This window comes from Ambystoma mexicanum, chromosome 1q, assembly GCF_040938575.1.
Source record: "Ambystoma mexicanum isolate Mex_15411 chromosome 1q, UKY_AmexF1_1, whole genome shotgun sequence".
In the NCBI taxonomy this organism is placed as follows: Eukaryota; Metazoa; Chordata; class Amphibia; order Caudata; family Ambystomatidae; genus Ambystoma; species Ambystoma mexicanum.
The window spans coordinates 1,292,486,796-1,292,514,738 of record NC_090922.1 but is presented as its reverse complement, the minus strand read 5'-3'; the positions used below and the strand labels follow the sequence as shown (position 1 = coordinate 1,292,514,738).

The 27,943-nt window shown below is 46.7% G+C and overlaps 1 protein-coding gene across 2 annotated transcripts in view; it reads right to left on the bottom strand.

Annotated features, from left to right (window-relative positions):
- The window catches only part of USP24 (ubiquitin specific peptidase 24), a 2,799,104-nt gene that overhangs the window by 424,466 nt on the left and 2,346,695 nt on the right, over positions 1–27,943 (bottom strand). For both annotated transcript variants that reach the window (XM_069642114.1, XM_069642115.1), the window contains exon 58: positions 20,779–20,881. In XM_069642114.1, the coding sequence (XP_069498215.1) occupies positions 20,779–20,881 (103 nt within the window). The remainder of the gene's footprint in view (positions 1–20,778; positions 20,882–27,943) is intronic.

Genomic DNA, 27,943 nt, shown 5'->3' with positions numbered 1-27,943 from the left:
GGTTATACAGCAGTTCCATTTAGGAGTCCCAAGCCGCCCTGGTCTGTTGTCGGCTTATACGTGCCTCACCGGCTCTACCCTCAGGGCGGGTGAATTCAGGGTGTTTGGTTGCTCCAGGGGGTAACAGCATGCCCCTTGTTTCATGCCTGCCAATTGCGCCGGGCCCCTCCGAGCGGGAACCCATAGCAGCCCAGCAAGGTCTATCTCAGAAGGAGGGAGGTTTATGGGCAGACATGGAGCGGATTTATAGTTGCAATAGGGCTGCTCACTAAACAGGGGATGTGCCCCACTCTCCTAGGACCCGCACGTGTTTCGTCGGGTCTTCCTGCCCCCCATATGGTGTTTCCCCGCCCTTCCAAGTTAACGTTGCGTTTCTTCTCCCGCCTTAAAGTGGTTCTGATCTCACTTACTTGGGGCCGAGGCGGTATCCGCGTGTTCTCAGGGAACCGCGTATCCCTGCAGTGCTGTCTCTTGACTCGTCTCGTGCCTCCACGAATAGATGCCTTAGCGGGTCTTCCCAGAGTCCAGGGGTCTAGGATTGCTCCGGGCTAGGCTCACCTCCGGAGATATGTCGGATTGTTCATCTCGCCTTCCTAGGCCGTCCAGGGAAACCAGTCGCGCAGCACAGGTCTGAAGCCTGGGCGCGGGCCGCAGACTCAGGCTCCTCCCATCCGTGACCTTCCACCAAGTTGTGACCACGGCACTCGAGTGGTCTCTCCCAGTCCTCAATGCCGGGTCCCGTCTGCCACGCGGGTCGGCTGATGTTTAGGTCGCCGTAACTTCGGCACCTTCGGTCGCCGGGGTTCAGGAGTTTTTAGGGTTGGCCACGGGTAGTTGGGCTCACTGTGCCTCTGTTTAAAGCTCACCAGGCAGTTCTGGGACGGATGGTGATGTACAGGATTTTTCAGTGGAGCGGGAGCTCTGCAATCAGGCGGCCATTGCTGTTGTGCGCAACAGCGCCCCCCTCGTGTGGGATAATGTTCTTAAGAAAGAAGTTTTCACAAATGATAAGTAAGGATGCAGTACTTGAGGTTTCCCTTCCCCACGTTTTCAGCACGGGACAAGATGGGACTTTGAAGCACGGCACACGCTTGAGCATTTCAAAGCACGAGCGAACAGTTCCGCTTTCAGCAATCAGGGCACTCGGTGGTTAAGTCGCTTTTCTATCAAAAAGTCTCTTGCTGCCGTGTGCCTGATGTAATCAAATAATAAACAAAGAGTTCCTTTTCACAGTTACATCGGCAGATGTCTTTCACCTCTGGATCCCCCTCTTCTGGGCGCAGTTCCCCAGAAAGTTCTCATCAATATCAGAATCTTCTGAGATTGTCTACCCTGCTTCTGAGGATCCGATAGTTCAAATACTTAAACAAAAAGTTTAACAAAAGCTCTTCTCTGTATTTGGGTGATACTTCTTCACCCCCAGGTTCCCCTCTTCCAGGCTCATCCCCTCTCAAATATCACTTCTCTTTATCGTGTTCCCTCTGGCATATCATGCATTCAAAATGCTTTTCCCTCTTGCATTTTGTTTTCTTTTACTCAAGGTCGGTGGGTGTTGGCTTTGAACCCTTGGATCCCCCTCTTCCGGGCTCAGATCTGACTTGACTGTTTGCCTCCCTCGATCGGATTCACTATGGTTTTCAATGCAAATTATCTGGTGACTTTCGTAAAATGTCTTTTTGTACAGTTCACTGTGGTCATCCCTTTGCCGGGTTCACTCTTCTCAATACACTGTATTTCGGGACGTAGAATTCATCCCAGTTTGTCAGCATCCCTCGATCGGGTTCACTATGACTGGTTCATCCAACTTGGTTTCTCTTCACGTGTCTGTTTACTATGGCTTTCCTCACATTCACAATTCTTAATGTCTTTTTAAACAATTCACTGTGAACCTCTCTTTCATGGGTACACTATTGTTAACACAAAATGTTCCTTGAGGCATTAGACTTCTCCCCTTTTCATCGGCATCCAGTTTCACTATTTGCCAATCTTTTCTTTCACCATGACGTATTCATTACCCTTAACTTTCCTTTACTTGTCGGTCAAAGACGTTCAACTGCACAGAGGATTTTATTAGACTTTACTAGACCCCTGTATGACCACTTTGACCTTCTCACATTTCCCAAAGCCTTACGGTTCTAGTAGTTTTAATAATCGGGTAATCGAGAGAGCACTCATCTGCAGCTGGCTTTCCCCTTATAAATTAACAGTTCTTTGCACATTCTGTAATCAGCCGTTTGCTCCTTTCGTTCCACACAGTTCAGTTTCTTTATCAATCCTCCCCTCGACTCAACGGCTGTGATGAACTGCTTGACTTTTTTCGTAACGGGAGTCAAGGCTGGTACCACGGAGACGAGCGTCTCTCCCCGGTTTGGTGTTCAGCGGAGGAGGATCTCATGTACCATTGAACCATTGACATCTGCTGCAACACACGCTGGCTATTGTTCGTGGGCTTACGTTTCCTTCTGCTGAGGTTTCACGGGACTTGGCCTGAAAGGGAAAGGTTGCTTCTCTCCCTCAGTATGCACCGTCTTTCTCCTCCTCTTGAAATGCCGTGCCTGGATAGCCGTCTCATTGTGCGTTCTGCCTTGCTCGTATGGTGCTCTCGTGCTCCACCTTTTATCCCTGTGGGGAAGGGCAAAGGCCGTCAGGTGTGTGTGTGAGATATTCAGGTCAATTGCCCAACTTTGCCTGAACCCTGTGTTGGGACACATCAAGTAAACGGCTCTGGAGTTTGTCCGTCGTTATTGGTGTGTGAAAGTGTTCGTTTTAGGAAAAGGTGGGGCAGTGTTTCAGAATATCTTACGTGATAGGAGGGGGGAAAAGGTTTTCAAAGAAGGGGGATACTGCGTCTCACCCGTTGGTGTGCCACTTCCACGACCCAAGATCCCCCAATCCAGGTGATCCTCCCCAACTGCTCCACGGCCAGGACCTGGATCCAATAGAGATGGCCGTGTCCTGGCCACCTAGATGACAGATCCCCAGGGACTAGTTAGGGAGACATCTTCAGCTTTCTCACAACTAACCACTGCGATGAGGGAGATGACACCCGCTGTGGATATTCGGGCTCCTTCCCGGACACCACCCGGTCTTCCCGTTGTTCACATTACTTGCGGTATCTTTGGGACACGGCTCTGGTTCTTCATGGGGTATCATGCACCTCCCTTCCTTCTTCCTGCACGGCTCAGTGGCAGGCCGGTGATCTCTGCGTCATTTCTGGTTGCAACGTTTCACTTCTCTGTGGTCATGCCACCACAAAGTGAGTCGGCTCCATTCCGGCTTCCAGGATGATTCGGCAGCGTCCCGTCAGGATGCTTGTGCTTCACCTTCGGTCCTCCCAGTGTGAACTTCCCTGGTACGGTTTGCATACTGCAGGCTTCCAATATGAGACTCTCCAGGCCTTTCTAGCTTTCTTCTTCATATTGTTAAATCCGCCCTTGCGTAATGTCAAAACCATGCAATAAAGTCTCTTTAGTATTCCTCATGCTTCCTGTGGACCACCTTGTTACAGTACATGATTTTATTTGCCTACTGCAATTCCATATGCTACCCTTGCTCTTCCTCGTCCCAGTAGATTTTACATTTGTCCCAGACAAGATCCCAGAATAGCACATGGCTTCATTATCAATGGTGGGAGAAAAGGGTTACCATGATGGTAGCGGATTATGTGACAGGGTTTTAGAGAGGCCCATCCCCAGGTGGATGTCTGTATCCCCAGGAGGGGAGTCCCTCCCTATGAGGTCCTCCTGCATATTACCACTTCTAGGGAGATACTTGAGTAGCGGCGTCACATCGCTAGCCACATAGGCAAGAGCTTCCCCCTCTAGGGAGAATGATGAGACCTGGCGAATCGTCACACAATACAAAAGTACAAATAAAGAAAGTCACTAACACTTTCAAAGAAACACAACACACCATTGTTTTTTATGCATGTTGGGAGCTTACTGCAGCAGATTGGTTAATGCTAGATAAGGGAATGTGCTAATGTTCTTGGTGTCCGGTCAAAGGACCGAAAACAAAAGGGTAAAAAACATTTTTTTTAAATTGTATATTTTTTGATCGGTTTCCGTATAGGAAAAAAAAGTGTTTTTTACACCAAAAACCGGGGTTGGGGTGGGGGGGGACCCCCTTTTGATTCGATCCTTTGACCTACAACCAGAATGTTCTTCACTGCTTTATTTGAGGATTGTATATTTTGTAGCTCAGTGTTTTGTTTAATGCTGGTTGCTGATATAATGATGAAAAAGTTAATTCTGAAGAATGTTCGACCAACGGATTCCTCATATGCAGCACAAGCTGCCTACAGAAACCTTATTGTCGCCAGAGAGTGCAGCGTAGCACTGCTCGACACACTTTCCTGCCCCACGCTGGACAGGACGTCAGTACCCGTATATATAGAACCACCACGGCACATGACCTCAGATCTGTCCATTTTCCAGAGCACTCAGTTGATGAAGGAGTGTAGGACAAACCAAGCTGTACAAACTATCTGCCAAGAGGAAAAGGTTGTGTGGGCAACGAGGAATTTGTGGGAGGAACATCAATCAGAAAGAACTTTACCGAGAGGTAGGTAATTTTTTCTTCTACTCGAATCCCTCCTCCCAAAGATTTCTAATCTATGATAGACTGGAAAATTACTTACCTGTAACATTCTTTATATGGATTCTTCTGCCAGAGAATCCTCCTATTGATAGATGTCCCTCCAGCACCTGCTGCTCCTGGACAAGCTCAATGTCACCTCTCCAGCTCTCATGTGCCTCGACTACAGACATGACGTTGACAGAGACACAGAAGGCGCAGTTCCCCACCCTTTTTCCCCTGTGCGCCCCACAGCCGAGGGAATTAGTTTCCATGTCATGTAAACAAGCACATAAACATTGGAAAAAAACATATCCCTCTTTATTTTTGTGAGGAACCAACACAACTTTGTCTCCTTCATCGCTCCCTTTTTAAATGCTCTATTTTTAACACACCCAAACAGCGGCCCGTTGAGCAAACATCTCTTTTTTTACTTGCTAATAAGAAGGTTTCAGAAGCCTTCAAAAGTAGGAAAGGAAGGGAGGATGATGAGGAATCTGTTAGAGAAGTATCCATATAAAGATAATTACTGGTAAGTCATTTTCCCCTCAATTGATTGCCTTGTCCCACAGATTCCTCTTCTTGATAGACTCCCACAGCAGTAACCGAATGGGAAGGAGGATTGAAAGCTTTAAACCAATAAGCTCTGTAATACTGCTCTGCCACAGTGGCCATCCCCGCTCCTAGCCAGGTTCAGACTGTAATATTGCAAAAGGTTGTGTAGAGATGCCTGTTTGGTGGCCTGACGAACGGGGCGCAGGGCGGCTCCTCCCAACACCTCAAAGTGCCCTGTTGTGGTCAGTATATATCAATGCGCCATGCCTCATGATCTCAGATACACACCTTTTCCCTAGAGCTCCGATGCGGAGAGACCACGGAACGCAGAGTTTTACTAGCTAGTTGTCTGACAAGAGGTGCAGGCTGAGAGGACCATGAGCAATTTGTGGAAGGAACATCCCTCAGAAGAACACATGACTTTCCCCTGGTAATGTTCTTTCTACTGAATGTTCATCCCACTGATTCCTCATCTTAGATATATATTTTCCTGCTTTGCAGCTCTCAGAACACCTTCCCGAGCAGGGGGCATCGTGCGTACTGGCGTTGGTAGTCGAGTCACTGGCGTTGTGATAGGGTGCAACGTTGATGTGGGAACAAATAGAGCGCTTGGCACCCAGTGACCTCAGTTGTCATTTTTTCCCCCTTGTACAGCCGCATTAGGGATTAGAGATAAAAGTAACAGTTTAATCGTTAAAGGAGAGTCATTTCATAATCGTCATTAGGCAGCTCCTTAACCATGGTTAGGCTGGGAGGGCGATGAGGAATCAGTGGGAAGAACATCTAGTAGAAAAACATAACCAGGGGCAAGTCATTTCTTCTTCTAATGGATTGTGTCCTCCAATGAATTCCTCATCTTAAATAGACTCCCAGAGTAGCAAGACCATTACGGAGGAAGGAAGGAGTGAACTCCATGGCGATTATGTCACAACTTGTTGGAGGACATCCCTGCCGAAACGAGACTCATTTGAGGATACGGTGTGTAGGCAAACGTGTGTATGGAGGACCACGTCACAGTAGGACAGATATCCTTCACAGGTACCCCTCTTTGCAGAGCATAGGTGCTGCCACACCCCTACTGGAGTGTGCTATGAAGCCTTCGGGGCTATCTTTACCCGCTCTTGTGTAGCATTCAGAAACACAAAGCACTACCCATCTAGAGATTGCTTGCTTTGTTATTCCTTTGCCCATTTTTGGGCCGGTATATACAATGGACAGCTGATCTTTCAGTCTGAATTGGCTTGTTCTGTAAAAACTCACAGCCCTCTTAGGATCGAGCCTATGCAGCCTTTCTTCCTCCTTGAATGGATGAGGAGGTGGATCGAAGGCTTTGAAACAAATTGTCTGTGACAGGTGAAAATCTGATACGACAAAGGACTTACTCTAAGAGTTACCTTGTTCTTGGCAAAGACTGTAAAAGGTGGCTTACATGACAGGCCCTGCAATTCACTCACTTTTCGGGCTGAGGAGATAGCGACCATCTTCCAAGATAACAGCCTCTGAGGACACAAATGTAATGGCTCAAATGGGGACGCCCGGAGAAACGTGAACACCAGGTTTAAGTTCCATGCCAGTACCACCAAGGTTGTCGGATGGAAGGTGTTTAGTCAGGCATTTTAAAAATTGCACCACCAAGGAAATCATGAAGTACAATCCTTGCTCTGGTGTGGCTTAAAGATAGAGAGCACCACTAAATAGCCCTTGACAGCGACCTGAGGAATTGACTGGCAAAATGAGGAAGGAAAGACAACACTCTTGAGGTGTCGCATAAAAAGGGATCCATATCCTGTGCTCTACACCAGCTGCAGAATTTCTTCCAACGGCAGCAGTATGTTGCCCTACAGAGCAGGGTATGGGCTTGTGGCAGCTACATGCTGATTTCACAGAAGTTCTTGGTCTCACCCATTTTGGGACACCCAGACCCTCCCATAAGAGTCAATAGATTTCTGAACAAAGGTAACTTGGCTACTGCCACTGCTTTTCCTACCCGTCTCTCAAAGTCATGAGAATCCATGGCTCTGTTCTCTTCCCTTGATTGGATGTTGGGTGGAAGGACCATATATGGCTCTGGAGCTGCCTTTCAGAGAATGTGGGGATTTGTGTACCTCTGTGTCAGAAGCTTGGAGTTTGGCTGAAGGCTTATGCTAAAACCAGCTAGAGGAAGAAATCTGCTGCTGTAACTCTTCATCGTGTCCAAATACTGCTGTGCTGATACAAGGACTTATCAAGCGAGAACCTGGACAGGAAAACTCTTCCTGAAAACAATGAGGGGACACCGTGCAACTGTTGTTCTGCCATCCTGCAGATGTATCTTCGTGGGACCAGAAGACGACAGACTGGACATCTTGTGCCCAAAACGTCCACCAGAGTTGCCCAGGGTCCTGAGGCTGTCTGTGCCTGTTGGAAAGCCAGAATGCAGTGTGTCATCCAGAAGAGTAGGTACACTAGCATAGTGCTGCTCGATGCCCGCAGCTTGCAAAGTTCCAACCAACTGAAGAACTCTAAGTGGCACTGAGAAGTGCCTGCCGGTGGGTTTCCCGCCAGTGGGTTTCCCGCCACTTCGCATCGAAGAACGCATCCTGAAGATCCACATTTCGTGGTGGACAGCAGAGAAGTCCAGTAGTCGAGTTCATTGCGGTCCTTAAGATGTGAGGGCAAGTCCTTTGATTTCCATTGATGACCTGCGGTGGCGACGGGTGCAGTGACAGAAGTGTTGAGTTTTGTCGGTTCACGGTTTGTCGCCTGTTGATTCTTCAGTGCTGCAGCCGCAGCACGGATGACTGGATGACTTCAAAGCCACTCCTACACCCCCTGTGGTACCCAGAAAGAGTGGCACCACTTTTGGAGGCTTCTGTTGGAGTCACCGAATCGAACACAAACACCATTTTGGAACCAAGTTTCGGCAAAAAATACCAACCGGTGAAATTATATTAATTTAATAAACCAGCGGTATGTTCGAGGATATTTTAAAAAGTGGTAGCCTCGAACAATGGGAAAATCCCATAGGAATATATTCGCGGTTGAATATAAAAAGTAGTATCCACTGTCACCAGCCAAAACTCGGTCGGGGGGGTGACTGGACAGTGCCCCCTCGAACAACAGACCCCGGGGCAATCGAATTGCCCCGACCAGTACGTCCACAATATGATGGTTTGTACTGGTTCTGTTCACAATTTAAGACTAGTAAAGCCAATGGTGACTTTACATGCCCTGGGAGACAGTAGTCAGTCCCAGGGTATGGAGTCTATGTTTTGGGGGTCGCTACGACACCCCTGGGTTACTGCACGGAGGGTGCTGTGTAACCCACATATCAAAAACACATGAAGCCCTATGGGGTAAAGGACCCCATAGCCCATAAAACACATTGAAAGATAAAGGAGCACCTCAAATCATGTCCAAGAGTGGGAGTAAAAGAGTCTCACTCTTAGCAGGAGAGACAAAATAAACCCCAAAAATCCAGCAAAACTGCTGGGGGACTCACTAGATTTGGGAAATAATCCTTACAGAGAATACTCCCTAACAGCCGCAACTGGCATAGCCAGATAAGGTAGATGCACGTCGACATCATGCCGAGCAGCGACTTGATGGGACGCACTGTGGCAGTCTTGTACTTCCCCAGCACAACCACTATCCTCTAATCCGAGTGCAACGCTAGGCAGAAGTCTGTTGAGCCAGGCACTTTGTGAACACCCTGGGAGCTGACTTTAGGCCAACAGGGAGGGCATTGAACTGGTAGTGCCTTCCCTGCACCACGAAGCGTAGGTACTTTCGATGCTTCCTGTGAATGGGGACGTGGAAGTAGGCGTCCTCCAGATCCAGCAACGTCAAGCAGTCTCCTTCCTCCATTTGGCCAAGCACGTGTTGCAACGTGACCATCCTGAATTTTTGGGACTTCAGGTACTTGTTGAGACGCCACTACTCTAGAATGAGCCTCCAGCCTCAGGTCTTCTTTTTAACTAAGAAGCATCTGGAGCAGACTCCGGGGCCCCGGAGTCGTCTTGGAACTAGCCCCATCGCCGCTTGACGTCGGGTGGAGGCGAGTCTGGAACTCCAGAAGCTGGGCCAGCAGTTCCAGGTCGTACATGGTCAGGATCGTTAATGCGCTGGCTGCCTTGATGGTCGAGGCAGGAGTAAATGACCTTCCTCCCCATGGCGTCCAGCTTCTTCCCCTCGCGCTGTCCATAGGGACTGAGGACGATGAAGAGGGGTTAAACAACCTCTTCCTCACAGTCGCCGACACCACTGAGTTCAGCAGCGGTCGCGACCATAGGCACTTGGGTACGGACCCCTGCACCCAGTACTTTTTCTCCAGCCTACCAGGGCAGAGCAAGGATTCTTCAGGAGGGCTAGGCCTTCCTCCCACACGTCATCCAGGAGAGGCACTGCCATGATGGTCTTCCACTTGGCCACGCACCTCTGGTATAGGAATCCTTCCTTCTTGGTCTCTTCAGTCAGCTGGAAAAGCTCGGAAGCTTTGGCGACCATGGCATTTAACGACCCACTTCATTCGGTGGGGACGCCATTGGTTGCGGCAGTACGCCCCACGTGATAATGTCGTCATCGTTGGGGGGGAGGGCACTTGGCGTGGGTGTGGATGTCGATGCAGGGGCGTCGGATGGTGCTTCCTCTATTTAGCTGAAGGCTGTGTGCAGGGACTCCCAGTCCTCATCGTCCGAAGACAAAACATCCATGTCTTGGGGTACGGTCTGTGGCTGGCCTGGGACTTCATCGCGCCCCCTCTTTTTTTTACATCCTGAGGGGTCTGAGACGGGCTTAGCGACGGCATCTTCTTCTCCGTGTGCCAGCAGACTTCGCCACTGCCCTGGCTGAGGACTCCCACCTCAGGGGCAGGGACACCCTGAGCGCAGTAGGGGCAACCCTTCACAGGGTTAGCCCGTTTGGTTTTCGAGAGAGAGGCTGACACCAGTACAATCTTCGACGAAGATTTCTCCTGCGCCGCCTGGGCTTCGTTGGGCAGGTCGGCCGTCTTTTCCTCCACCCTAGGCTTCTTGGGCTTCTCCCTCAGCTTAGCCAGGTTGGGCGACTTCCTTTTCAAGGAGGAGCACGAGCGATGGCTGGTGATGGAGACAGATTGTGACATTGATCGCGCCCTGCCCATTGCTGAACCTGCTTGCACGGCGACCCTGACGGAAGTGAACTTGCAGTGGTTGGCCTTGTCTTGGGCCCCCACGGATGGAGCACCCTCAGAGGACTTCGAAGCCCACCCTTCGGACCGGCCGGTCCTGGTTGAGGCATAACCCTGCTTGGGGCACGGGACAGAGGCCTTGGCGCTTAGCCACTTCACGAGTCTACTGTGTCGATCCTTAATCGTTCTCTTGGAGAAGCCGAGGCAGATCTCGCAATCTCCTCCTTTGTGATCCGGGTGAAGGCAGTAGAGGGACTGAAGGTATTTGTCCCCCACAAACCCGTTCCGCAGTCCGCATGTGGTGCAGATCTTGTATAGGGAACTTCCGACCATGATGGAGTAGAAGAAGGAAGGAGGTGCGTGCATGCTGAAGAGTTAGGGAGTCCCAATAATCTCCTCAAAAATATATTCTCCTTGAATTGTAACTCACCAGCCTTCTGGAAACCCCACAATGGAGCCCCATATAATGTAACTGCCTTTGATTGTGTAACATATATCTTAGATACCACATCAAGCGGTTGACCCTCACAACGGGACATGAAGCGAAAATTCCCCCCTATTTGTTGGCTCATCTTAGCGGACTGCTTAGTTAGGTGTGCCTTCCCTGTGATGGCTTCCAAGAATCTAATCCCTAGGTTATCAAAGACCTTCACCCTGGAGATAACTTCTCCAACACAAATCATGGGTCGCACTGCAGCTGGCCGTTTTCTGCCCACGCATGCCATTACAGCTGATTCTTTAGAGTACATTTTTTAACCCCAAATTGCTCATAAATGCTTCATACTCATTAATGAAGGTCTGCAATGCTCTAGGGGGTCCTGACTAGCAATACGGTGTCATCCGCGTAAGCTCGCACAGGAAATGCCAGACCCCCAGCCCCCCAATACCAAAAAATCTGCCAAAATAGTCAACAAATCCTTCGAGAGGCCATTAATATAGAGGCAGAAACAGATTGGGGCTCGAACACAGCCCTGCCTCACTCCACAGCCGACCCTAAAGCACGCTGTACAGTGACCCCCCGGACCACTACACACACCGTTATCGTTGTGGAAATCCACATTATCGTTGTCGATTTCCATCAAAACCTTCAGTAGGGCCCCAGGGTAGCCAATGGACCTGAGCAAAGCCCAAAGCTTTGGCCTGTCTACCTTGTCAAATGCCGTGCTCAGGTCCATAAATGCTAAATATACCACCTGTCCCCTACAAAAGACTGAGTTGGCCACCAGAAGATACAAATTAAGGCTCTGCACCATAGTGCCTACTCCCGGGCGGAAGCCAAACTGGATGTTAGAAAGAACCGCCTGTTCCATCAGCCAGGTTTCAATATGGCCTAGTAGCACTCTCCCAAAGATCTTAAAAGAGGTGTCCAGTAATGATATTGGCCTATAGGCACTTGGACTTGCATGGTCCCCCTTCTTAAATATAGGGAAGATAATAGCCCTTTTCCAGGATGGGGGGTATCTCCCTGATTCTATGCAGGCATTAAACACCACCGTCAAGAGAGATGCCCACAAATCCAGGTGGTCATGAAAGCGGTCCGATGGTATCGCATCTGGGCCCGGTGCCTGATTATGGGCTTGCTGGCTTATGGCCTTATATACGTCATCCAGCCCAAACTTTAAACAGGAGGCACTTGGCCCTACACACCCCCTCATATTCTCACCCTTGAATAAATTCCCAAAATGCTCCAGTCAGGCCGCTTCCGCCACATGGGTGCCACTTGAGGGGTGCCACTTGCCTCATTGATCATGCCGCCCCCAGCACCCCCCTCCACAAACTCCCAGAATGGCCTTCTGGTCATTGCGTTTAGCAGCGTCCAGAAAGCCCTCCCAAGATGCCCCTTCAATTTCTAATTTCCTTCTCTTTACTACTACTTTATAATGTGCCCTGGGATATCTCTCTTCTACAAGAGGTCGGGGCCTTTAAAGTCAGTAATAGTGCTCTCTTTACACTTCTACACGGCTCATCAAACCAACCCATGCATATCCCTGTGCCCTTCCCTTTATGTATTAGCATAAATCTTCTTGAAATGGCTCCTGTTAGTTCAACGAATTGGTCCACAATTCGCCCTGACGATGAAGTGTCCTCTAATATACCAAGTAATAAAGCTACATTCCTCGAGATGGTGTCTATATACAAATGATCCTCCTTTATTGTGCCCCATTTGATTCTTCTTGCACCTGGAGCCACCTCACTAATTGGGAATAATACAGAGTCAGTTGAAGCCCCCACCCCCAGCATCCCCTTGAGACAAAGACGAACAGGGTGGTGGTCACTGTTCACATCCGGAATTACTTCAAAGCTCAATGCCCAATCCCAAAGCCTCACAGAGATATAAAATTTGTCAATTATCGAAGAGCCCAAATGGTTGTTAAAGGTCACCAGGCCAGGGATATCTGGAGCCAAGCGGCCATTAACAGTGCGTAGCCCCCATTCCGTCAACCATGAGTACAATTGGAGACCCTTGTTACAGACCCTTGTATCCCACAAAATAGGGGTAGGGCTATTCACAGACAAATCCTCTAGAGTCTTGTAAATCCCGTTCCATGCCCATTCCCATTTTTGGGTTAAAATCACCTCCCTAGATATACAATTCATTTTTGCTCCGACCCAACGACAACAAATCCTCAATAAACCCCTTAACTCTGGTAAGTCTGTCAGCCTCTGCTTTATGCAGACTATTATAAAAATTGATAATACAGATCAGGTCACCCCTCGTGGTCGAAAGACGGACCACCTGTAGGATGCCCAGACAAGTTTCGACCTTTTGCAGTGAAATTGTAATCAAAATAGACAGGCCCTCATAGCATCTTCCCCTCAATTTTTTCTTAGGAGGGATCCCAAAAGATAGAAAACCATCCAGTTTCCTGTAAAAGAATCACTTCATTAGCTTGAAGAAACTCAGCAATATCACACCTTTTTAACTTCCCCCTTGACCCTGCTATATTCCACGACACCATAAGGAACACTGGGGGTACACTGGCCTGGGGTCGCTTACAATGATGGAGCTAGCGACAGAGCTACCCCTACCCTCCAGGGCAACCCTACTCCGTGGAACATCTGTCAATCAAGGTCCTCACAAGAAGTGAGGATCTCAAAACGATAAGCCAGTTCAAAAGCACCATTAGGTGCACTTTGACCAATATGATTACACCCTTGTTTCCTGGGAATTGAGCTCCATCCTCCCTCCATGGTACGGACAGATACTGGACGCCCAGTTAATTGCCCCCTACCCTCGCACCAACCCCTTTGCTCCAACATCCCTTCTATCCTGCATTGTTTCAGGTACTACCTGATCAACCACCCTCTCGTAGAAATAATCCAGCGAGAGAAGTCTACTAAAAAGTCTAAAGCCATTTGGTTTACGGCCTCGTGCAAGGTTAGAACTAAGGAGATGGCCAGCCACAGTTGCGTCCGAAAAGGTCACCACTACACAATCACCATCCATATTCTTGGGCCTGGTGCCAACCCATCCAACTCTTCTAGCCATACGAATGATGGCCGGTATACTTTAGGCCCCATCATCTTTGACCCCCCCCACCCTCACTGTGACCCAAATCTCACCGTGCACAGATGTAATCCGTAAACTGAAACGGGATAATTCAGCATATAAGCTCTCCTCCGTTTGGCAAAATAAAGCTGCTGCCAATGGCCGACCTCGGGGAGACAATCTGAAGATAAGCACCCGCAGCACATGAAGGACAAGAAGGACTCTGCACAGACTCGGCGCGCAAGAAGATACATTATCGGACAAAGTATTTGTGCAACTCTGGGAGAGGGCAGAGACCCTGTATGAACAGAAGCCCTAGCAGTAGAGTATACCAGGCAATTACAAGTGTGTGAGTAGAAGTAGTCCTGGCAGGAGAGTATACCAGGCAGGTACAAGTGTGAGAATAAAAGAAACACTGGCAGTTGAGTCTACCAGTCCATTACCAGTGTGTGGATACAAGAAGCCCAGGCATTAAACTATACCAGGAAATTGGAAGTGTGTGAATACAAGACGCCCTGACGGGAGAGTATTCCAGGCGATTGCATGTGTGTGAAAACAAACCGGAAGCCCTGGAAGGAGAGTATACCAGGCAACTACAACTGTGTGAAATAAGGAGGTACTGAAGAAACATCAGGACTAGAAAAAGGTGTCCTGAAAGAGACAAAATTACAAAGCAAGATAGTTTTGTATGTCAGTGCTGTTGTTGACTAAGAAAGGCACAAGGAACTGTTTGTGAAACATCAAACAGTAAATAGGAATCCTGGGGAAATGAACCGCCCTCTGGAGCAAGGACTTTTAACCTTGAAGAACCTTTGTGTTGGACCCATTTATTCTTCTTTTATGAACACTTTTCTTAACTACCCAAGGTTAAAGACATTTCCACCTTAGAATTTAGTTTATGGTCTGAGGGTCAGAATAGAACTTTGGACACATGACAGTTTTGTTTTGGACATTCTGGCACGGACAGATACTTAGTTCTCCAACATGGGGTCTGGCATGGATTCACATGCTCATAAATATTCTCTGTCCTCAGGCTGGGAATTCTTGGTAAAAGAAAAAATATTTCACTTTCACTTAAAAACTGTATTTCTCCTCTAAACCAATCACTGTACTCTGTGTAATACTGCCCCCAGCCAATGACTGCTCTCTCCCTAAGCCTCTCCTCCGGCAGCTATCTTCAGATGTTTACCGCATATTCAAGTGTTGGGAGTCCTCGAGTTTTGCTATGTGAGCTATTCTACAGTTTCTGCGCTTTTGTTGTGGAAAAAGTTCTATTTTTGTCAAAAAGAGCCTGTGTGCTCTTCTGTCCATCTGCTGACAAATGGGGACCCATTTTTGTCTGTGAATTTCAACGCCTCTCAAGGGCAAGGATCGTCGACAAAGATCGTCAGATTTTCATTGAGGTTTCCAGAGAGGCGCCCTGGCCTACTCCGCACCTCTTTGATGTGTAATAAATAAAGGAGGATTCCTTAGCTAGGAATACGTTGCCATGTTTACCACATGTTATCCGTCAATAACACAGAGCTCAATCAGATAACAGACTCTGAGATAATTGGACAATGGGCGGACATGACTGGTTTAATATATCCAGCGCATTTATCTGTGCAAGTCGTGCTGGCGGGCATATTCGTAATTACGGGAAGATTTATTTCATGACTGTAGCAATCCAGAAAGTAGTCATTCCAAACATAGGAGCGCAAGTTTGTCGATCAGAACAACAAACACCACAGTGGCTAAACAAACATCTTTACTTTTCATGTATTTTCCGAATGCCTAGTGGTGGGAAGGCATCCTGAATCGATCAGACTAAACCACTTAAAAGTATCTCATTTAGAAGACACGAATAACCAGGCTTTTTTGACTGTGATCCACACAGATGAATACACAGACGGCTAGACAAATTGCTAACGTATGAATAAAGTAGTAAGTATCCTTTTGCCAGGAATTATTCATGCAACCAAGGCTAGACTGATACTTTCTTCTACTTTTAGCTAAAAAAAACAGGCCATTGTGTTTGTTTGTTTCTTACTCTTTAAGAGTGTATATAGTTTGCTGCACCACGAGAAATAACATAAACCGGGATTGATTCTGCCAACACATCACTGCCCTCTGAAATTCAGTGGAGGTGAGCTTGATATGGGTAACAGATTGAGATGTTGCTGTTTGATTTCATTGAGTGTATATTGTAAACTATATAAGATGACAGGGTTGCAGAAACAAATTGTAATTAGTTTATCATTATTTTTTAGATTACGGGGCTCACCCTATACATCATAGAGGCAATGCATATTTTTCAGTTGTCCTCCGTCCTGGTGAAGGTTGGCTAAAATATCAGAGCAAGGTATCTTCTGCCCTCAGTGGACTACAACCGAAACTCGTGTCGACAGACATATAACTCCTGTAAGTCATACAGAGAGACACATCTGAAAAATATATGTTTGATTTTGAATTTATGATTTTTCATTAGGTTATGGTGTCAATAGACACATATGTTAGGAATACGTGTTGGCATGAATATGGTATATATGAGATGTGAATAGGTTTTGAATGATGGGGAAAAGTTGTGCGCTTTTTTATTGTGTTGTGATATGTCAATGAATTGTTTACAATCAAAATATGAAATAAATATCATGTACTGTCAAGATTTGATAACATTTACATAGAATCCTGTCATCTTTGTTTGATTGTGGGTTCGGCCAGAAGACCGGCAGGGAGATCTCTTGATACAGATGAAATGGAGAGACCATGTTGGGCAAGAGGTTTGGATGAGGGCACAAGATGACCATATCGTTGTGAAACGTGGTGATGGGCTCACACATAGACAACGCCTGCAGCTCACTAACCCTGTGTACAGAGGTGAGAGCAGACAGTAAAACGGGCGTCAGTGTCACTAAGCGGATGTCCACAGAGGCTATCGGCTCAAAAGGCTTGCGCTGCAAAGCTGCCAGAACCACATTGAGGTCCCAGACCTGGTTCGGCCTATGCACCATAGGGAATAGCTTAGACAACCCCTTAAGGTGGCCGAAAAAACATGCTTGCAGGAATTCTTGTAAGCCCCAATGACCACCAAATAAGTGCGGCAAGTATCCACCTGAACTCCAGAACGATCCAGGTGTGCTGAAAACACTGTACGTCATCCAGAGGACAAGTGACAGGGTCTAGACCCTTGTGGAAATCCCAATGGCAGAACCTAGTCCATTTACATGTGATTTTACTGACGGACATTAGAGTAGTACATTTCATCGTGGCCAAAACACCAAATCTTTTATTTTTTATTTGGGGGAGTCCCCTCCCTAAGCCCCTCCATTTTTCACCCTTATAACGCCACCCCAAACCCATCCCGACCCATTTTAACCCCTTACCCTTTATATATTTATTTCATGTTTTCATTGTTATAGTTCTGCAGTGAAATGTACCACTCAGTAATGTTTTCAATAAATTGACTGATTACCATTTACTCTTGTACTGGGCCCTAGTCAAGGGCCTCCTGGCCTGTTGAATGATGTCCCAGTTGTCATCCAAAAATGTAGCATGCTGAAGCCTCAGCTGGTCAGAAACCAGGCCGCCAGCGCCAGGTGGGCCAGGTCCAGATATTCCACCCCCCCCCCACCCTCCCCATCCCTCCTGCTGCGTCAGGAATCCCCTGCTGGAGATTGGAAGGTGGACGGGACACTGGGATGACAAATGAAGCAAATCCGAAAAACAGGGTATCAAAGGCCAGTGTGGGGCAATCAGAATGAGGCTGCAACACAGCAAATACCGAAACTTGCTGAGGGTCTGTTGGAGCAGAGGAGTGGGCAGGAACGCATAACACACGCAGTCGTGCCAATAGATCTGGAAGGCATCTCCCAGAGAACCCGGAACCTGTCTTGCCCACGAAGCAAACTGGGGACACTTGAAATTCAGAGTGGATGCGAACAAGTCCAGGTCCGTGAACCCCTAACACTGGAACTGGGGCAACAAGGAGTCATCGTGCAACTCCCACTCGTTGGTGTTGAACCCTAAGTGGCTCAGCCGGTCCGCCTCTGTACTGCTGTCCCCCGGGAGGTGGACTGCTGAAATCCAAAACCCCTCCGTCGGGGCCAATTCCCAGATCGATAGTGCCTCCATGCAGAGGAGGGGGGGGGGCTCCCTGCATGTTCAGGTAAACCATTGTAGTAGAATTGTCCATCCTGAACAGAACAGACCTGTCCCTGATGAGGGGCAAAAACGCCTTGAGGGCCAGGCCCCCTGCCCTGAGCTTGAGCAGATTGATAATGCAGGATGGCTTCCATCCTGGACCATGAGCCATGAATCACGTGCCCCTCCAGAGTAGCCACCCAGCCCGAAAGAGAGGAGTCTGTCGTCACCACCAGGATCGCCTCCGTTCGGGTGAAGGGGGGGTGGTTTGGGGGGTGGTCACATCCAGTCCCTTGCACACAAAGACTTGGGCTATGTGCGCAGGAGTAATCATCTTGAAGCGTTCCAGCGGTAAAGACAGATTTAGAATTGACAGGTCCAGGACAGGGATGGTCCGACGACGTATTCCATATCTATGACAGGTAACCTGACATAGATATGGAATACGTCGGAGGACCCAATCCCCTTGAAACACCCTTACTCATGACCTCAGAGCGGGCTCTGGTAAGCTAGACACCCGTGGCACTTGTGCTGGTAGTCATGCTGGATCAAGGACGAACTTGATTGCCCTTCCAGCCTTGTAGGGCCCCTGAGCACCTCAGCTTGGGATCTGGTTGCCTAGATGGCCTCAAGTCTGGCAGAACCTGAATGCCAGGAACCCCTATCAGTGGGAACCCGGGGAAGCCATGCTGAACACTGGGCCTATCTTGTCTTGATAGGTCCTGGTGACGAAGTCCTAAGGTGGAGAGGAGGAGAGGTGTTGAAGATTTCCCTTCATTGTGACAAACAATTCTTCAATGCCCTGTGACCAAGAGTGCTGCAAGCCGAACATGAGTCCCAGTGATGTTCGGGCTCTAAACACTCAAGACACATTGCGTGGGGGAGTCGAGGCACCGAAGGGAAGTGAAGTAAGATTGAAAAAAGAAAACGGGGAGCAAGTAGAGTGCTAAAAAAAGTCTCAGCGCTGGCTGCCAGGTCCGACACTGTCCGTGCGGAAAAAGGGACTGAGGAGAGTTTTTCCGCTGCCAATGGTTCCAGTACCGTGCCCATGTTATGGGACGCCCCCACAAGGATGCAGGAAAGGTTATGGGACGTACAAGTTTGTACGACTAACTATAAAACATGGAGAGCTTTGAAGTGGCATACACAACTTTCATTGTTTTAAATGAACTAACAAAGGTCAGTGATTAGAAAGGTATATTTAGAGCTTTGCTCTAAGGGCATGTAACAGAAGTCCCTCTACATAAGTGGGAGGCAAATAGATCTGCCAGCACCCATACAGTACCTGTGGAACCTTACCATGAATTGGAATGCAAAGCATTCAATCAAGTCGTTTTGCACTAATATATCAAATTGACAGTGTCACCATACACACAGTGCCCTTAAGTTGAGAGGGGATATGGTTGAGGGAGCCACTGCATGGGTTGTGAGCACTACTGGATGTGCATCTGCAGATGGATTGTGTTCCATGGTGACAGCTACTGCAGGAGGTTGTGTGGCAGGGTGTCCCAGGGGACTTGTGCTAGTTGGGTGAGGAGGGCATGAGCATCTGTTACCTTAAAAGTAGGTGTATGCCCTCACCCCCCGACAAGAGTGATGAATGTCAGTGTGGTATATATCATATAAGAGTGATGAGGCCAGAGAGTTTACCTGTTTTTTTTTTTAGAGATAGCGTAGAATCCAGATAGAAGCCGAGTAAGTAAGTAAAGTAAAGTAAAGTAAAGTAAAGTAAAGTAAGTCTTTACTTCTTTGACAACTGTGATTATGTTGCCATCAATATTGAAGGCGTTGAAGTTGGTGTCAAGTTTTTTTTAGGTTATTAGCTGAGCCAAGGATCAGGATCTCTGTTTTATCATCATTCAGGCAGAGGCCATGGGTTGCCATCCATGCCTGAATGAGGGTGTATATATCATTTACTAAGGCTGTATCCGAGATGAAATTGCCCGAAAGGGGGATGAGGATCTGGGTGTCGTCTGCATAGTTTGTGTAGGAGACACCCAATCTGTCCAATTTGTCAAATAAAGGCTTAGTAAAGATATTATACATAGTTGGAGAGACACATGAGCCCTGGGGGACGCCACATGTTGTTTGAATTGGGTCAGCTGATGCAGAAGTAGAGAAGACTTGTATACTTCTGTTGTCTAGAAAGGACTGGATCCAGGCTATAGCTGCACTTGAAAAGTGGGCCGCCGATGCTAGGTGTTTGCATAATACTGCATGGTCCACCAGATCGAACGCTGCCGACAGATCAAGGAGGAGTAGCATAGCTGTATTTCCTTTGTCGTTGAGCTCATCTATTTGAGCTTTGATGTCCATTAGAGCTGTCTCCGTGCCGTGCTGAGGTCTGAACCAAGATTGGCGGGAGCCTAGAAGTTGATTAGTCTCAAGGTATTTCTGAATTTGAAGATAGGTCTTCAAGAGGAAAGGGACCGTTGTGATAGGTCTGTAGTTAGTGGGGATGGAGGGGTTTAATGTTTGTTTTTTAAGAAGGGGGAGGACCCAGGATTCTTTTAAGCTGCTTGGGATAGTGTTAGAGGAAAAGGAGGCATTAATGAGTTTAGACTTAAAAGATTTCCATTTGTTTGATGGAGGATGTAGCTAGACTGGCTCCCTTGGCTCATCCCTTACAAACCATGGACCGAACAGTAGCTTATCTTATTCCTAACCCCCGATATCTGTTTGCCTGTTTGTATTGTCTGTGATCGCCCTGAGGCCTGCAGGCGAGTTAGTGCTTTATAAAAATCTAATAGAATAGAATAGTGAAACATTCCAAAGTACTCACACATGCTCAATAACATAAAAGAACTTGATCAGCATTTTTAGCACTATCTGTCTAAAAATGAAAGACAGGTTATCAAAACGTGACTGAAAAACTAGGAGAAACACCACTTACCCACAGTCCTCTGAGAAGAAACATCGGAGTGCAACACCAGTAATGCCACCGTGTTGTGCAGATATCCAAATTCACGAGCTTGTGCAGGACTCCATCTACGATTCTGATGGTTAAAAACAACAAATTATAATATTAAGACAAAAGGAACCTAACAAATTACAACATCCTGAGCAATACTGTACTTACAGATAGAATAATGAACAGGATTTTAGACCTACAGATTCCTCATCTGGATAGATATTCCCAGTGCTACCTCTCCTCAAAAAACTTTGCTAGGGGTGCAGTGTAGTTTGATATTCATCCTCTCTGACACCATCTTCTCGACTCAGGACATGACGATGCCTCTGTATAAATAGCACACAGTACAACTCCTTATCTCAGTTCTCTCTCTCACCTCCCAGCTATGCTCAGAAGCCAAGGGACACATCACTAGGGAGAACTTAAAGCAGCAGAGCTGCAGAAAACACTGATTAAGAAATTTCAAATTATCGTTTTCTTTTTTTTTAAAGCGTTGGTTTAGTTCAAACCTTTGCCACACAAAGAAACAAATACATTACATCAATACAAGCAATCAACATTAATCAACTTTTTGATAAATTCGGAATAAGTAAAAAGGCATAGAAAACACAGATATAGTGAGCAGTCAATAGGGAGGTACTGTTTATCAAAAGAAATAGAGTATAAATAACAGGAAAGGGACTCTTCAATTCATAGGCTGCACTTAACCTAGACACTTCACAATCTATTAAAAATGTCCTCTAAAAATCTTGTTAATGTGAATGTCAATTTAAGATCAGTCCCCCGAACCAAGGCAAACCACCATTCCTCTGCGTTCCTAGCTGGGAACACATTTACAAAACCACCTAGGAAGAATGTTCTACTGTCTCTCAACTTCGGGCAGAAAAGGACCAAAAGCTGTTGCGTTTCTATGATTTCCTACATACTATGCATGATATATCTCCTTCATTCACCTGATTTCGTTTAGTTAGAACCTCTCTGGTATAGAACAAGTTAAATGTAAATCTCATGAATACTGTTCGATGACGCACACTGGGAGATCTAACCAAATATTTGGGTAGATTATTTAGAGCCTTAATCTCAGCCATAGCAAGGCAGGTAGAGGCAGATTGTGATTTTTCATTTGTGGTCATAATCCAGTCCTCCAGCCAAATGTTCCTTTTGACCATTTCAGGATTGGATAGCAGCATATCTTCCGTCACATTTATTCTCGCCAGTATTCCTTTACAGTGCTTGGCTCAGGACTCAACAACCCAAACCCAGGCCACTGCCTTCTTTTTTATTTTCAAGACTTTAAATTGAGGAGGCATGCTCTCTAGTAAGAGTTTGCGATAAAGGAGGAGAGCTTTCCACGTAACCACCACGTATAAAGACAGCAAACCTAGCTCATGTCTTATCAATGCTATTGGTGTGGCAACCAAAGGATCTACCTCCAGAAAAGACCCTCCAGTTTGGGCCAAATGTCCCATGCCAGGCTTAGAGAAACTTCCCCACCATACGTCAGAATAGGGTTTACCTTTTGCTTATAACACTTAAGCGCTGACATCAAGGAGAACTTTCCGAATTTCCTAAGGATTAAACACACCTGAGTAGCCAGATTCCTGGTCTTTGATCATAGTTCCAACACTCGCTTAGCGTCGCTGACACTAGGATTGATGTCAATTACCAGGTACTTCACACAGTTGACTACGGTTATTGGTTCGTTCTAGAAGTGCCAGACACATTTTTCTCTTTTCTTCCCCTTTAAATTTTAGAGGACCAAAATTGCAGATTCAGACATGTTAATTTTAAGGCCATTGGCCTGAACGTATTTTTGTAGTGCGTTCAATTTGCACTGTAAGCCAATCTGTGTCTGGTCCAGAATAATGAAATCATGTGCGTAAAGTAGCCAGCCAACTTGTTTGGCATTAAGTCTTGGTGGAATAGAGTCTCCCCCCCCTAGAGCCTCTTTAAGATCCAAATTGAACAGATTAAAAAGATCCGGGGCTAGAGGACTACCTTGCTTTAGCCCTCTTGAGGCCACAATTTTTTGGGAGAGGAGTCCATCTAAAGAAAAGAGAGCTTCACCTGCATCAAAGTAGGGAAGTATAGCACAGAGGGAGATCATAAGAGAGCTAATGTCTCTAGGGCAGCCCCATGACTCTAATTTTGACCACAGCAGCTCTCGGTCAACGCTATCGAAGTCTTGAGCAAAGTCAATGAAAGCAATACAAATTTTCTTTCCCTCCCGCAAGGCTCTGATTTTTAGAATGTTTAACAGGAGAAGGTTCAAGCTACATCCTACCCCTTTTACAAAGCCGGATTGTCTTAGGTCGTAATGGCTGACTCCTTTACCCATTTCTTCATCCTTTTTAAGAAAATGTTCCCCAAGACATCCAGGAGTGCAATGAGGTGATAATTTGTTTTCTGGTTGAGATCTACTACCTTTTTTAAAAAAATCTGAATCACAAATGCTTGCTTCCAGGAGTTCGGTAGCTCTCCTCTAGACGATACCTCAGAAAAAAGGGTCATACAAAAATTGGCCCATTCTTCTGGAGCTCTTTAAAACAAAAAATTAGAAAGGTCATCTGTGCCTGGTGCCCTAGAGTTACTAGCCTTCATGATTAGATTTAATCTCTTCCCTCGAGAATGATAGTGACCATCCGCTGCTTCGGTTAACCTGGTTGCACAGGGGTAGAGCTCTCGATACACCTTGTTTTTGGATGAGGGCTCCAAAGAACCCTACCCAGTCCTGCTCATTAACTGAGTTCGACATCAGGGCTCTCTGCGAGCCACTTGCTTCCTTTAACAGCAGCCACAAACTTCTTGAGTCCTTAGAGAACAGTGTTTTGAGCATTAGTTCGAGTCTAGCTGTAATGTAATGCCTTTGTGTGATAGAAGCCAGTTTGTATTGCACGGTTTCCTTTTCTTGATTTTATCACCTCTGTCCGACTCCCTAGAGAGGTTTATCACTTCTCAGTTTAGCCACCATTCATTCAGCTCCGGTCACTCGAACCAAGTAGGCTCTGGTTCGAGTGACCGGAGCTGAATGAACGGTGGCGGCCGTTTTTGGAAATTTCCTGGAGTACTAAAGCATATTGTATGGCCTATTGAGTTGGCACTTCATACGCTGACCCACGAGTGACCACGGGTCATCAAAATTTTGGTGAAGATTCTCGAGTCGCACTACGGATGTCCGTACAGTAGTTGCACTGTTCCCAGTGGAGGATTAAAGTCCATTATCCTGTTCACCTACCCTTGATTTGAAACTTGGGGATTGGTTACGGGCCCATATCTGTTGAGAACAGGGCGAAGCACTTTCCTTTGCCCTACGTCCTGATGAAGGTCTCTGACCGAAACACGTGAAGACGTTTTGTGAAAGAAATCTGACCTTAATTCGGCATCAGATATACCACGACACCTAATATTAGGGACTGGGTCATTGTTTAATGTATTAATTGAAAGGAAATACTACTTTTCCAATGCCTTTTGACGCATAAAACACCTTGGGTGTTCTTATTGTGTGAATGTCTGAATGAACTTTTGCATGTGGCCATGATTGTTGGTATGAAATTGTGTTCTTTTATCAGGTTTTATGATATTTAGATGATTTTTTTGTGTAATGAATTGATGAAATAAAATTTGAATATGGAATAAAAATTTGAATATGTATTAAAAGAGTGTCATCCCATTCTACTGATCCAACCTTGGATATATATATATACTACACCTGAAGGATCAGGGTTCAGAGTGCAGGACTACCCCTTTATTTTCCCCCCACAGATTATTATCCTCGGGTTTACACATTTAATGAATCAATCCCCTTCATTATCAAATTCAAAAATCCCAAATCATCCCTCTCTAGTGGATTCCAATAAATGTTGATAACCACCAAATGGAAAGAGGGACCTGAGCACCTCCCCACACATTCCATTAATATGGTTTGCATATAAAGGCTTTGGTTAGTAGATTTAACAGATTTTATACACCTTGAAACACTTGTGTATAGGCGCGTTATGAATGCCATATCATGCCCAGATCCTTTTTAATTAAACGCAGGAGGCCTGAGCTCGGTCTTCCTCTTCCATTTTTGGTGGCAGGATTTAAAAAACGATGAAATCCCTCTGCTTCAGGCGACTCCGATAACCACAAAATGAAGGATCGGGTATGCATATTGGCTAAACACCAGATAGCAATGACATGGAACTCAAAGGAGGGCTCAAGTATAGATTCATGGTGGTTTGATCTCCAGAAGTGAGTGGTGGCGGAAACAGTGGTATGGACATGAGCGGTGCAGAGGGGGGAAGGGGAAAGTGGTCAGAAGATAATGGCATGGAACTCCATGATGCAAGAGCTATTTAGACAAGTGGCAGAGAGCAGTACTGGAGATCCCGGGGGATCAGAGGAACAGTAAACTAGAGAAGGGACGTGGACACGCCTAGCCCCCTGAAAGGTCTGGCGGGCAAGAGAGATGGACTTGACACTGATAAAATGGACGGTGGTGGGCCAGAACAACACGGCTGCAGTATCACTCCGAGACGAAAATGCAAAGGCGGAATCCACACAGAAGTGCCAGAGTGGTTGTTATGTTTTGTTTGTTTGTTTTTTATGGTTGTTTATTGTTAAAAAATAATAAAGAGTTACAAAAAAAATAAGTCTCTTGCAGACACAGAATACCAAAGACATCAAAACCCCCAGCCGAATCATTGAACAAGTGGCTGAAGCCCCTAGTATTCCAGGAGGCCAGAACCAACTGGTCACAATCAGTGGCAGCCCAGCGTTAACAGCTCCTATTGGTGTTAAGGGTACTTGCTACCCACCCCCAGCTTTCTTCCTCAAGGTGGCTGCTAGAAATGTCCGAATTCACCACTATTGTCCTTTCCGACCTTGGCAGCTGATCGAAAGTGACTTTAATCGGGCTTAATGCTACTTAATGTTGTTACTTTAGGGTAAGATCCTGTAACCTCGAGAGAATCGCCCGCTCCCGCTCTCTTTCAGGGCCCAAGGCCAAGCTCTTTCTTTTTCAGACCAAGATAAGCCATCCACCTCCTTTTGTCCCTCCTCACACAAAGGATATCCACCCTTGCTCCCGCTTCAAGATGAATCCCCCTCCATTATGCTTGTTCTGCTTTCAGAAGTGGGGCAGCATGGGAGAGTGAAGCGGAATCTGTGTCAGGAGAACGCATAGAAAAAACATTAGAGGGAGGTAGTTTTTCCTCAATGGATTGTATCCTCTCAAACATGCCGCATCTGGACAGTATGAGTAATTGGAGGTGGGCTGAAAGCACAGTAGACAAGGAAATTCAGAAAAACCGCCCTACCAAAATGGGCGTTTCTGCTAGTCAACAAATCTTAACTTAAGTGCTAAGTATAAGCATGAAACAAGGACCAAGTTGCAGCGCGGCAGACATACTTCAATGTAACCTCTTTCTGCAGTGCAGAAGAGGCTGCCATAGCTCTAGTGGAATGGGCCGGAGCCAATGAGGTACCATTATGCTCTTGTTCTCGTAATATTCAGATATACATAAAACTATTGAACAGAACGCAGTTTGATTATTCATCACACAACCTAACAGGCACTTGGAAAAAGAAACAAAGAGCTCATCGTCCCAACAGAACTAGGCAGTCTTGGATATATAGGAGTCCTCTTGGAATCCAACATATGAATCCTCTCCTACTCCTTTGAAGGAGGGGGAAGGAAAAAAGACACGCAGCTCCGTTTTTAACTAATACAACAAATTAAAGCAATAAAATAGGCATCATCCCAAGGATACGTTTTCTTCTTGCAAACTGAAGGAAAGGGGGCTCACATAACGCTGGTATCACACTAACAAATCTGCCACACAACTGCCATCAGAAAAACAGTATTTAATGTCAAACGTCTAACTGAAAAAGAATTCAAAGGCATTAAGGGGGAAGCAATTAAAAAATGAAAGCACCAAAGTGCGACACCACATAGGGTAGGCACTACTTCCTCAGCACCATTCCTTCAGTTTTCTCCATATTTTTCTCCATCTGCACATATAGATGGACCATATAGAAGGCCTGCTAGCAGCCCACAGCACCTCCAAGACTTTATCAGTAAGCTCTCAGTCATACCTCATCCTCTAAATAGCCACTCATGAAGGTTGAGACACTTTGGATTTAGGTCGGCACCCGAACCTCTAACCGGGACAGCCAGTCCTCCCTCCAAAGAAGGCATCGAGAGGACAGATGGCCAATTTGAGAAGGTCCCATGATTCTTATTGCCGCACTATGGGCCAAAAGAATTATGAAAGCCTAAAACTTCAACAGCCTCTGGGAACTGACAGGATTGGCTGTAATCAACAGTAGTGACTAATTGAGGCCGAAGGTCCACGCCACCAGGAAAGCCCTCAAAACTTTCCCAATGACCCCTCCTGGAGAACTCCCTTGAGCAGAAAAGTTTGAACTTTGAGTTGTCCATTGTCGAAAACAGATCAACTTGGGCAGTTTCCAAAAGATTAAGCTCTCTGAAATGAGGTACAGACAAAGCTGCCACTCGTGGGAGACTGAGCTCAGTTGCTGCTAAATGTGCAGCCCTGATATGAGGGCAATAAAGCCATCAGCGCAAACCTGATTGTTCACAGCTCCATCTAGGTGATGCGCCCGAGGCACTCTACCCAGGACCAAAACCCACTCAACTTCAGATCTCCTATATGAGCATCCCAGCCTTCTGTGGAGGCGTCTGTGACGTTCTCAATTTCTAGCCCGGAAGCCAGAACGACTTTCTGAACAGCAAGTTCTCGTGGCTCTACCACCCTGACAGGTATTGCGTAACTTTTTTCCAAGAGCAAAAAGAGCAAAAGAATGTCCAACATCTCTGCAGAGAACTGTACCCACAGCACAATAAACAAAACGTACGAAATAAAAGATGCCAAGAGGCTCGGAAAGCGGAAAAAGGCTGAAGCTGGTAATATGCATGCATTCTGGAAGCAATGGTCCATTTGCTGAATGCGGGTGTCTTTTTGCTTGGGTTGAAAACATTTCCCAGCGCATTCAGGACTGCTCCGAAGAACTGGAGCTTCTGTGATGGGGTCATCTGGGCCTCCTCGAAATTCAGGGAGCAGCTATCCTTGAGGAAAGGCAACATCTGTGCTAGGCTGGCGAGAGGCCCTCGAAGGGGTCATTCATCCATTCTAAGATGAGC